Source organism: Odontomachus brunneus, unplaced genomic scaffold (genome assembly GCF_010583005.1).
Source record: "Odontomachus brunneus isolate Ranch 3 - 2012 unplaced genomic scaffold, Obru_v1 Obru_scaffold_217, whole genome shotgun sequence".
Lineage (NCBI taxonomy): Eukaryota > Metazoa > Arthropoda > Insecta > Hymenoptera > Formicidae > Odontomachus > Odontomachus brunneus.
This window is the reverse complement of record NW_022639667.1, coordinates 60,603-73,582: the sequence shown is the minus strand read 5'-3', so window position 1 is coordinate 73,582 and position 12,980 is coordinate 60,603. Positions and strand designations below refer to the sequence as shown.

General features: G+C 38.3%; 1 protein-coding gene across 5 annotated transcripts in view; it reads right to left on the bottom strand.

Moving 5' to 3' along the window:
- Positions 1-2,001: 2,001 nt before the first annotated feature.
- Positions 2,002-12,980, bottom strand: part of LOC116852340 (type II inositol 3,4-bisphosphate 4-phosphatase) — a 24,358-nt gene continuing 13,379 nt past the window's right edge. For 2 of the 5 annotated variants that reach the window (XM_032832603.1, XM_032832606.1), the window contains 15 exons: positions 10,528-10,683; positions 10,133-10,333; positions 9,774-9,928; positions 9,526-9,698; positions 7,014-7,161; positions 6,825-6,940; positions 6,632-6,718; positions 6,376-6,536; positions 5,930-6,113; positions 4,754-5,850; positions 4,365-4,669; positions 4,059-4,276; positions 3,647-3,969; positions 3,152-3,419; positions 2,002-2,831 (listed from right to left, as the gene is read on the bottom strand). In XM_032832603.1, the coding sequence (XP_032688494.1) occupies positions 2,699-2,831; positions 3,152-3,419; positions 3,647-3,969; positions 4,059-4,276; positions 4,365-4,669; positions 4,754-5,850; positions 5,930-6,113; positions 6,376-6,536; positions 6,632-6,718; positions 6,825-6,940; positions 7,014-7,161; positions 9,526-9,698; positions 9,774-9,928; positions 10,133-10,333; positions 10,528-10,683 (3,725 nt within the window). In that variant the 3' untranslated portion in view covers positions 2,002-2,698. Of the gene's footprint in view, positions 2,832-3,151; positions 3,420-3,646; positions 3,970-4,058; positions 4,277-4,364; positions 4,670-4,753; positions 5,851-5,929; positions 6,114-6,375; positions 6,537-6,631; positions 6,719-6,824; positions 6,941-7,013; positions 7,162-9,525; positions 9,699-9,773; positions 9,929-10,132; positions 10,334-10,527; positions 10,684-12,980 lie in introns of those variants that run through there. The other 3 variants (XM_032832605.1, XM_032832604.1, XM_032832607.1) reach the window with 3 other exon arrangements.

Here is a 12,980-nt window from a genome sequence, read left to right as displayed (position 1 = left end):
CACGTAGTGTCGGAATATCCGAGGCCGAGCTAGGGGAACAAGCACCGCTGATTTTTCGCCAGATTCATCAATCGTTTCGCCAGACTCCGGAGACCCAGGGTAAACTCGGTGAAAAACAAAGTGACCCAAAAGCGGAGTCATCACTCTGTTGACCGTCCACGTAAGTCACTGATTTCATTACTTTCAAATTTCCCTATATAGTTATCTATCGTGGACGTAACAATAGCTTCAACATTTCTGCATTAGGATTTTTTTTCACCTCAGGAATCCGTCTTTAAGAGATAATGCGGTAGTGACGGGACATCCTGTATATTTTAAATATGTTTAATCTTTTTTTCAGAGAAAATAGGACAAAATAGCTTAAAATACTCATTTTAAATGTAAATTGCAAAAATATTGATTACGCAAATGCAGGTATTGTAGCATTGAAAGCATGGAAAATATTAAAATTAGTCGTTTGCCTCTCGCATTGAGTAAAATTAATAATTTATTGAAAACAATGTTTAACCTGGGATTTACTGACTATATTTACGAATACTGTAACGTATTATTAATGCGCTCTATTAGAATGGTGAAAATACAACTACGTGTGTGTATGTGTCTGGGCATTTTTGTACGCCAAGACGTTGGATATAACGCAGAAATTTGTGTGCGCGCAAAAGTAACATCATCCTTTAATTACAACACTTTTCCGTTCTCGTATATGATTAATGTATTTGCGCGTTATCTCGCGATAACGATGTCTTCTCAAACAACGTTAACGCTAACGTTATTACGGGTATTCTGTGAGTAATAATATGGCAGAGAATGGCACTCCGTGTGAATGACCAATTCAACGAACACGATAGATTCGATTAGATATAAGAGAGACCTTTTGCAATATCGATGTCTTACATACAGAAAACACTAAAAGTCACATAAATGATTGAATGCAAATTCATGATGAAAGCCATAATTCACAGCCGCATTCTCTGGAATATATTTATTTACAACGTGCGAGTCTAGCGTTTACAATTATTATCTGACATACGGTATTGCAAAAACTCGCTAACGGCAAGTATATGAGAATGAAGAATGAGTCGGATCAAACTAACAAGTTTGGTAGAAAAATAAAAGTAGAAGTCAAGAATATAGTTGCCTTCTGATTACAGGGAGAATGAATGTAATATAGTAAGCAGGGAACTGCGATCAGTGTAAGAAATTTTTTATTTCAATCCGATTCACTCTACGATCTCTTTCCTTTTCCTAGTTATCACTGTTATAATTACATGTTACGTAAATAATTTATCGCTTATTTTTTCGCGATACGGGATTCCGTTTATTCATGTTTGCTGTGCATCGTACGTCTCTCTCTCCTCTCCCCCTCTCCCTCTTCTTCGTCCTCTCTCCCTTTTTTCTCTCTCTTTCTTTTGGCATTGAATCAAGGCATTTGAATGGTGCATTTAAATATGACAAATTCAGTGACATAATTACATTTTTATCAGACTTGAAAATAAAATTTCTAATTACATCGAAACAACGAATAACAAATTTCGCGAGATTGAAGAAAATTTTAACGAAAAATGAAATTGCATAAGCCCAGCAATCACTGTCACTATCGCTACGCCCTTGACTATTTTGTATGCTATAGGTTTGTCGAGTTACTTGTATATTCACACTTTTATACCTAATGCCTGTTGTACACTAGTGCACCTCATACAACACAAATTTTCCAAAATACGTTCTGAAGATGTTTTTAGGACGGAGGGATGTCATCAGAATATTTTTAGGACGTCCTTTGAAGATGTGAGGTGTCTGAAAATAGCTAATATCTAATAAGTTTATTCACATTAATTGAACTTTTTACACTTTCATACTTAGTACACATTAATTCTTTAGAGGTTCTAAAAAGACGTCATGATTTCCGTTCGTGTTACGAGTGTAAATGCAATTCTAATACACTTTTTACACTTGATCCCAAGCAAGAGTGAAAAGTGTATCAGAATTGCATTTACACTCGTAACACGAACGGAAAACATGACGCCATTTTTAGAACCTCTAAACATTAATGTGCACTAAGTGTGAAAGTGTAAAAAGTTCAATTAATATGAATAAACTTATTGGATATTAGCTATTTTCAGACAATTCACACCTTCAAAGAACGTCCTAAGAATACTCTGATAACGTCTCTCCGTCCTGAAAATGTCTTCAGAATGTATTTTGTGTTTGAGGTGTACTAGTGTGCAACGAGCATTAGGTGTAAAAGTGTGAAAAGTACAAGCAACTCGAACAAACCTTATAACGCGCGCTAGTCGCGTGTAAGGATGGGCAAAAAGAATCGATGTTCGCTCATTGAGGATGGTATTACATGTAGAGAGTCGTGCACCGATTGGCTGTCGAATAGAGAATTTCTAGAGACCCTAACATTTTCTCTACATGTAATACTATCCTCAATGAGCGAACATCGATGTTTTCTAAACATCGATTTTTTTTTGCCCATCCCTAGTCGCGTGCTTTTCAGTGTGCCCTCGATATTTTTCCTAAAGAATCACGTCACATATGAACAGCTATTCTCGCCATTCAACGTACCGCTACCCGGTAACAAGTACATAAATACTTATCGCTTATTGCGGAAATTAATCCGCGGTTACACAGCCAGTGTTAAACTTAGTTGTTCGTAATGTAATACGCGTACGTAATATCAATCAAGCTTATCTTTTTATGTCTGGGCAGATCCATATGTGCCAATTGGTGGTCGGTAAAATCGAGGCAGCGTCAGAATCTGCAAACTGTTGAATGCATATTTCCGCACACCAATGTTTTTCCATGTGTTCTCTCGTCGGCAACCCTCACTGAAACAGCGAAAAAGTCAAAGTTCAAATAGTTTATACTATCGAATAGTTAATACTAGAATTTAAGAATCTAGTATAAATAACATAAAAAGTAAGAGACATGTTTAAGAGATGTTTAATTCTTCAAGAATGCACTTTTTTAAAAAATTAATCTGATAACCATTTAGTATTTTAATTTAAAGCAGTGATGTTCGAAGTTCTCATTTGCTTCGGGAAATAATGTCTGGAAGTCTTTTTTTTAGGGAGCTTCTTATATGAAATATTTGCCTTGTCTACAATTGTTTCGCAAAATATTTTCTTTTTACTGTTTTCGCACTTACCTTCGCATACAATCGAGAGCCTTCATGTACTCGTGTTCAGCCAGATGATATTCCGACGAGAGTATATTAACCTGCTCTAGGGTGATTGACATACCGGTTCGATCTTTTGCGCTCTTGCAACTGGTAAATCTCAAGCCACGCATCCTTCGACATATCTGCGAGGATAACTGCAAAATCTCTACGTTTTTGTTCACTTTTTCTTGGACACACATTTTCAAGTTGGCCATCATATCGGACAATGTGTGGCCTAAGATCGATCTAGCGGCAACTGCAAAAAAGTTAATATATTTGTTTTAGAACCTGTTATAAAAAAAGGAGTAAACTAAATAATACAAAAATCTAAGAGACGTTAAAAAAAAAGTATCTAAAACATTCAAATCTTCTTGGATTCTTTGTATCTTCCAGAAATTTCTATTGTCAGTAATAAAGAAAAAAAATAATATAAAAGAGAAAAAAAGAAAATTAGAAAGAGAAAAAGAGAAATATTATGCTCACAACGCGTGGACGTAGGTTCCGTCGGTAAATTTAACTTCTTGAACCTCAAATAATATTCATTTAGTCTGTCAAAGTTGTCCATATTACTCTTCTCTTGCGGTTTTGTAGTGCCGAGGCTTTCAGCTAAAGATGCCATCTCGTTAATACCGACGTTAAAAAATATCGGCGTTACGTTGAAGGACAACGTCTGCCTGGACGAGGGCACTAACGGCAGGAGAGAATAGATTGCGTCCGGAACTGGGAGTATCACCGTCAGAGCGTTCCGTGATCCTACTACGCGCGGTAGAGGCAGCTGGAATGCCATATTAGACTTTCCTTCGACTCTGCGAAATGACGTTTACGTTTTTCTTGATGCAATATGATTGAGAGACATGGTAAAGGCCTCGCGTAGAGTGTATAATTATTCGCTTACCTCGGTTGAATGCCACATCGAGACAGAGTGAACGTGACAGTGTGCGTATCTTCGACTGCTACAGCCATATCACCCCACATATCAATTTCGTCTCCGTAATAACTAAGAAGGCCCTCGAAAGAGACCAATGGTCCCAAAGTTGTAAGTATCAGTAGAAACATCGGATCAGGTCGTTGACACCACAGTTTCGCCATTATGCCGGTTACTAAGGCCGTCAACTGAAATGTTTCATAATTTCAGATTTTCTCGTCATAGAACTTTTCATTCAGATCTTCGCTAAAATAACATTAAGGATAAGCCACTCACCGCTTGACTGAAGCAAACGTCCCGTCTATAACGGACATTGCACGCGCGCTGCGCCGCCTTGGAATCCTCCTGCACACGAAACACCGAATGTGTCAATCTGGCGGTTTTGAGCAGTCCGTCCATGGCCTGCCGTAGCTTCTTCATGCTTGGTCTGAGCTCGCTTGTCCAATCCACAATGGATGCAAAGTCCAGGCCTTCGGTGAACTTATTCTTTTGTCCCGAATTACTTTTGATCACTTGTGTCATCGAGTCGACCGCTTGGCACACTTCATTGGAAGACGAGTTACAATAAGTATCTGTTACCCCTGACGAATTACATTACGCGTTTTTACTACGTTCTCTCTTTAAAAATGATCTTTTATGCCGTAGAACAAAGAAGTCTCTCTTACCTTCTTTTGCCTTGGAGAACGCCGGTTTCTCCATTCCCGGACTGGAATGTTGCCACGACGTGTCGTTCGTTTCTTCCAGCAATTTGTTTGACTCCTCGCACTTGATACCGTTTTTTGGCTGTATGGTAACGACTTCGGCGTTATGCCGATTGCTCGGCAGGCAACTCTTGAGACTTTGCGATCTGCTCAGGCTACTACCCTTATTACGCAGTCGTACAGCCGGACTACTGCATCTGCCACAAAGAAACTTTACCTTCGATACGAGACACATGACGCTGGCCTCGATGTTCAATTGAGTGAGATCCCATGGCTCTGGCTCATCCGTGGGCTTGTAGTAATTTGCCGATGGCGAGTTGCACATCTTCTGAGTGTCAAGAAAACGTTTGCATAAATCGGCGTCGTTTCTTAAATCTTCTCTCTCGTCTTCGTAGTTCTCCTTTCTGTCGTAGTCTTGAGATCGCGGAACGTTCTGATCTCCTGTTTCCGCTTCCGTCTGTTTCGGATCGTCTTCCACCTCCGGGAATATCACGAAATTTTCCTCTACAGCATCACCGCCCTCGTCGACGTTACTGTTGGCCATATCGTTTCTCGTGTACGATAACGGAGCATACTCACCGTTTCTCATGCCACTCTTGGACCAAATGTCCTGTACGCACTCGGGAGTGTCGGGTGTGATGAAATCGTCAAAGTCGGGACTTTTCAAATCGAAATTCAACTGTTGTGTAATTCGTTTGAACGGCGATAGAGATTGGTTTGTCTTAAATTCCAACGTCAAAGTGTCGTCTGTAGTCGTTGACGCCGACTCTTGGACTTTTGCGACTTTATATTCTTCCAGAAATGTTAATGCTTCCTCCACTAATCCAGGATCCCACAGACTGAGTAAAATTCGAGTCTTCGTAATCATATCCTCACATATCGGTAACATACCGCTCGTTTGCTTCTCTTTAGCGAGCTTCATTAGTGATCTCATTGCTTCTACGACGTCTCGGCGCAGTTGCTTGATCGCTTGAATCGCATCGTGTGCCATCATTATCTTAGATGTTCCTTGATACAGCTGATTACCCCGTATCGGCGATTCTTTCAACGCCTGCACCAATCTACATATAAAAAAAAATATATTTTACTATGAAAGTTATTTAGACGATCAATCTTATGTGCTAACATTACACAGTATACCTTATCAGTCCGCCGTTTTTACTTTTGTGAGAATGCGCGGTGAAAGCTCCTACGCTAATAAAGTCGTAAAATCCACATTTGTTCAGCGTATCGTTGTGAACCCACATTCTTTGAAGGTGTAAATTGAGAGGTGCGAATTCAAGAGTACGATCGTTCTTTCGTGATGATTGCTTAAAATAACTTCCTGAAATACGAGTTGTCAAACGGACATGTAAAGCTGCTGATAGTAACAGCATAATTATTTAGAGATATTCAATTTATTTAGAGATATTCTAGAAATTTTGTATCTTCTCTCTTTACATATCTTTTACATGCACACGCACACGCATACATGCACATATACACCATATTCTACAAGAAAACTAGTTTTATAATAAAATGATTTTTATAGTAAAACTGTTATTTTACTATAAAATAAATATACATATTGAGATATACATTTATACCTTTATAGGCAGCTAAATTTTCTTTGGCTTGAGAATACAAATGTAGCAAGTGAAGATGGCGATCAAGCAATTCAACTTGCTTCGTGTGCCAAGGTTCTCTTAGCTCTCCCATTCCAGCTACCTCCTGTAACAGCTCCTTTTCTTCCTGTATCCAGATACCTCTACAATTTACACGTCACATTTCACTTCAGTGCTTTCATTTCGACACACTTTCATCACTTATAACACAAAACTAATGAATATTATATATTCTTACAATAGGTGTTGAGGAAATTGAAAGCACAACTTGCTCTCAGCCATAATCTCGTGTACGCATATATCACCGCCTAATCCGGAATGGAACCTATAAAATTTAAATCAAAAGACGTTCATAGTGATACGCCAAGAAATTCAAGAGGTTAACATAAGAAACTTTGAATTGAGAAACTGTTGTTGATGTATAAACTTACCGGTAAGTCTGTACATATGGATTCGCAAAGAGCAATTTTAACTGGCCTTGATGCGGGAACTTTATTTTTGTCCCTAATCTGGGAGGTAACGACTGTGAGCGCCTGTGCGAAGGCAACTGAAAAATATTACATAAAAATAAATCGATAAGGATTAATTTTAACGACCACGATATTGAATTAAGTGATTACTTGTTGTTGGTTGTTATTGCCATATATTGCATTTCTCGACGGCGTGCTCTCTGTGCTATTTCCTTTGTCCTCGGCTTCCAGATTCCACACGTTGATCGTTAAGAATCCGACAGTTGTTGTTTTTGCTGATTTTAATGGTATCCTTAATCTAAGACCAGAATAAAGTAAGAAAATGTCGGTAGATAAAATATCTAATAGTTGTCTACGTGCACTTGTAGTGCCGGTCAGTTTTCGGCACTCTTGCTCAGATCTTATCAAATATTAAGATGTATGAAAGAAGATTTATTAGTTATTTATTAAATATTTATCTATTATTTAATTGTAACGCTCTTGTGTTGCGCGCGGGATAGACTTCGGTACGGTCCAAGGTTAGGCTCAGTAAATTTGAAGCAGTGGTATAGGTATTAATAAGTATAAACTGTATTCTAAAATAAACGCTATTTACAACTATATTCAAGTATAGCGACGCTGTTGGTGTGTGGTCGGGTTTTGGCTTACGTTGTGAGTCTAAGTTTACGTCGTGATGACAGTTGCGTGCGCCCAAGCCGCGAGCGGTTCGCGGGACGCGGTCGGTGTTGTTTCGCGTTCTTCTATCGCACACTTCGCGAGTTTGTGTACTCAGCGGGATTTAAACGTTGTTGATACCGACTTTTAATCTAGCCGGTTTCGGAACGGTTGTTGCAATTCGCTTCGCGACCGGTATACGCTGTATGCGTTATGCAGTGACGGAGCGGTTCGCTCGCGCTATGATGCGCTAGCGTCGGTTACGCGTATTCCAGAGCGCTCTGATGTGTCTCATCGACGTCGGAGATCTCGATCGCGTATTCTGCGCTTTCGCGGTATAAGTAAACGGATCGACGGGGACGGTCTAGGAAGCGAATGTCAACGTCGCGTATCCAACTCGGTCGACGGAACGGTCTAAGAAGCGAATGTCAACGTCGCGTATCCAACTCGGTCGACGGGAATGGTCTAGGGAGCGGTGTCGACGTTGCGTATCCAACTCGGTCGACGGAACGGTCTAAGAAGCGGATGTCAACGTCACGTATTCAACTCGGTCGACGGGAACGGTCTAGGAAGCGATGGCGACGTCGCGTATCCAACTTGGTCGACGGAAACAGTTTAGGAAGCGGTGAGGTCTAGAAGTTCGCAACGAGTTCTGGTCGGTTGAGTGTCTCAGCGGAACTCTCCGACGGATCTCTCTTTTTGCCGTTTTCGCATCCGCTTTTATACGCGAAATTCGGAAACAGCTTTGCTGTTTTTGTTTTCACGGATGTTCGGCTCTTTGCTTCGCAGATGTTCGGCTCTTTGCTTCGCGGATGTTCGGCTCTTTGCTTCGCGGATGTTCGGCGCTTTGTCTCGCGGTTCTTCGGCGTAAACGATTTAGTGTCTAATCATCGTGACGATCCGTTGTTTTTCGCATTCATGTTTGTTCGGATCGTTACATAATATTTATTTTTAAATCTCCATACACCTTAATATTTGATTAAATTTATACAAAATTATTGAAAATAGGCAAAATATCGACTAACACTGGACATTTTCCTCTATGTTAACGCTCCTAATGTTTTCCTCTATATTAATACTCCTAGTCCTTCGCTACAGTCATTTTGATTTGTGACATTAGAAGTAAAGATATATGCTCAAAATTCCTTCCAATCTAGAATTTATGTCGAAATGAAAAATATCTCGTAATGAAAAGATATACGCAGTACGTCGAAATGAAAAGATATATCCAGAAAATCACACCTTGTAATCGATTAAGTAAACCTTGAATACTCCGAATACTTTCTTTTTGCTTTAATGATTAATAGATAATCGCATAATGAATATAATGAAATAATGAGGAAATGTGGTTTAAAAATTAAGGTTATATTATATTAATTTTACCGTTATTTATCGATAATTAAAGCAAAAGGAAAGTATTTGGAATATTTTAGAGATGTGCTTAATCGATTCCAAGTATCATTTTTTTAAATACATCTTCAATCAATCAAAAGTTTTATAGTAAGAAATCACAGGAGCCTTAATTTTATGCATAATTTAACCTTTAGGCTGCCGGTATTTTTTAAAAAAGTGTTTTTTTTCTCAAAAATTTTTCTATATAAGTAACATACACATATACATATTCTATATAACATACACATTTTAAGATTTGTGCAATGCAGAATTTTGAAATTTGTACAAAACCATAAAAGTGGCTTTCCCGTCAGTCTGAAGGTTAATATTTGATATAATTATTTGCTTTATTTAAATTTTAAATTCGTTCATTAAATAAATGTTCATAAATGCTTTCATATTGAAAGAAAAAAGTGGAATGGGAGAAAAGAAGATTATGACATTTTTTTGAAGTCTTTCAATTTAAAAAGAAAATGTATGTGTACGCGCGCGCTTGTGTGTGTATATATGTATACGTGCGTGCATGTGCATGCATGTGCGTGTAAAAGTTAGAATTTAAATTAATGAGAATTTTAGATTCCTTTATAGGATTTCCTTTTAACAAAGTTGGTATTACCTTGGGGTGTCCTGCACCGTGCTAAACGTCACTATCGCACTTCCTATCGGAGTTGCGGTTTGGCTAACTCTTTCCCTAATGTCATACGCAGTTATTCTAATTTTTGTTTCGGTCGTCAAGCCATCGCTCGCTCGGAAACTCACCGTAGTTAAGAAACTGGGATTACTACTCCGCTGAAACGATAAACAAGAGACCGTTTATGCAATTGTGAAATTTGGAAAAGAAAACCGAGGATTTTCTGCAGTTACCTCCACGACTTCTGTCCGTGCATACTTAATCCAAGTTTTGGAAGATTTTGACTGTACATCTATCTCTAAAACGGGTGTAGGTGGTCGACCGTGTCCGTCGCATAGCAGATTGTCGCAGGCTAACGATATTTCGCACATCGGTACCTCCGCTGGATCTGAGAAAACAAATTTAATATGAAACGCAGTGATTTTGTACTACAATTAAACCATTACAAAATTTAATATGTTATGGGATTTGAATTGAACAGCAAAGTGATATTCTACAAACTAAAGGTCTGCACGTTATTACAATTTTAAAAATCGCACATCTGTAGGAGCGAAAAAATATCCCATCTTAAAAGTTCTAATATTTGTACAACCTGTAAAAGTCCCGCGCTGCAACCGTAACATCTGAATATCGGTATCGTGCTTGTGACCACTGAACGCCTCTATGCGCTGCCGCAATGACAGCAATTGGCTCCGCATGCACTCGTAGCTGGCTAACTGCAGCGCCTGCAACCAACTGTCCCTTTCCTCGGCCGTGTTGGCGCCTAACTGTTGAAACAAGCCTCCGTCGAAAACTGCAACATTTTACCGTCTGTGCTTCTGACGTCGCGCTCGCACGCTACGTGAACCCGGCAGGCATACACATGCAGATATACGATGATAACAATAACAATGACAATGTTAGCGATGCATCGTCGATATATCGAGGAAAAGAACAGAAAGAAAATAAGAAGAGACGGCCTAATGATACGTATGATATGATACTTGCCTATACTGAATCCGTAAGGAACGTGATTGCTGGGCGGCTCCACGCGGACCGTACACTGCTCCAGTATGATCACCCCCAATGGCTCCGACCACTGCTCCCGCGATTTGAAATAAAACAAAAGGTTGCCGCGTAGCCTGCACCATCGTTCGAGACTTACTGTACAACAGAAATAAGGAAGAGTGATTTAGATACCAATGTATCATTCGCTGAAAGATTTTATCTTAAATATTTCACGTAGGCAATAGCGAAAGACAAAGGAAGAGACAAGGAGAAAGAAAAGGAGGAAGAAACAGAGAATGATATCTCGTGTTATTTAACTATTTCGCAACAAATGGCCATAATAATTGCCCATAAAACTGTTACTGTATACAAATATTAATATATAAGACAGAGTTGGGAAAGTTAATGTTTTTTTTAACTTACAAGTAACACTCACAAAATATTACATCTACCTTTAAAAATATATTTTTGAAAAATACTCGCCGAAACAAGTTCAACAATATATAACATTGTTATGCGAAATGAGAACATTAGTAAAAAATCGGGAGTAAAAATTTAACCAATAATGAAATTAATAACTACTTATAAATATATAAATTTTGCGCTGTTGACATATTTCAAAGATATATGTTTTTGAAAACCATTTATTGAGACAGATTTAATGATATATGTCATTATCGCCCGAACGTCACGTAAGCCAAAATCGGGTTGGCTAAATTAAGAATTTTTAATGTTATATCATTGAACATGTTACGCTAAGTACTTTTCAAAAATATATTTTTGAAAAATAAACGTAACATTTCGTGAGCATCTCTAGTAAGTTAAGTTTAAAATTAATGGTTTATAATATCAACTTAGAATTAAGTTAAAAGATGCATAAACAAAAACTAACCTAATTAAAAGTTAAGTTAAAATTAATTTATTAAAGTTAAGAGTTAATCCTTCGCGCGCGTATAGTGTTGAATCTATAACATCCGAACAAATATTCAGTCGCGTCAACTTTTATAAAAGATAAGGAATATTTCAAAATAGCACATATCTATGTGCAGAAAGAAAGAAAGAGAGAGACATTTTGAGTTTATCGCAGCTATTTATTTATCTTAAAGCTAAGTCTTTTCAATATATACAGGGTGTCTCATTTTAATCGATCACCTCAAATATCTCTTAAACAGTGCATTTTAGGGAAAAATATTTCAGATAAAAGTTTTGGGATTTCGAGGGGTACATAAGATGATATCATTGGTTTGACCTAGAATGGCGTCGTCAAGGTCAGGACAAGGTCAATTTGAATTTTTTTAATAAAAAAATCCTCCCATTTTTCATTACATATTCTTATAGCATACCTCGAGAGCTTTCCAAAACACTATAATAAAATATTTTTTCATTAGATATCTTTCGAATTAAAAGGCTTCAAAGTTACAATATTGTTACCATTAGCATTGATACCCAAGGTGTTCGACCGACGGCTAAAATCTTTTGAATATTGTTCAGGGCCATAACCTTGACAACATTTGTCAAGGTCAAGACGATTGGAGGCTGTTCCTAATATTTTCATTTCTTCAAATTTTACAGTGAAAACGAAAATAATAATACGATCTTGCTTTAGGTGGCTAGATTATCAATGACCTTGTTTTAAATGAATAGATCACCAATCAACGACTTTACCTCTAGTTTACAAGCTATTATATTGACATAAAAAACATTGTGACTTTCATATGACTTTTTGGGGTTAATCATTGGGGCCGCACATTTTACCTCATGATTTTAAATTATTATTTTCGTCTTCATTGTAAAATTTGAAGAAAATTAGTAACAGCCTCCAATCGCCTTGATAAATGTTATCAAGGTCATGGCCCTGAACAACATTCAAAAAGTTTCAGCCGTCGGTCGAACACCTTGGGTATCAATGCTAGTGACAACAATATTGTAACTTTGAAGCCGTTTAACTCGAAAGATACTTAATGAAAAAATATTTTATTATAGTGTCTTGGAAAGCTCTCGAAATATGCTATAAGAATATGTAATGAAAAATGGAAGTTTCCATTTAAGAAATTGAAGGTGACCTTCACGTGACTTTCAAACAACTATCTAGGGTTAAGCCAATTGCACCATTTTATGTCCCCTTCCGAACCATACAACTTTTGTTTGAAATATTTTTCCATATCTTCTATATTTTTCGAGATATTTGCCTGGTTCGATTAAAATGACTCACCCTGTGTGTGTGTGTGTGTGCGTGTGTGTGCGTGTGTGTGCGTGTGCGTGCGTGTGCGTGTGCGTGTGTGTGCGTGCGTGCGTGTGCGTGCGTGTGTGTGCGTGCGTGTGTGTGTGTGCGTGTGTGCGCGTGTGCGTGTGTGTGTGTGTGCGTGTGCGTGTGTGTGCGTGCGTGTGCGTGCGCGTGTGTGTGTGCGTGTGTGCATGTGTGTGTGTGTGTGTGTGTGTGTGTGTGTGTGTGT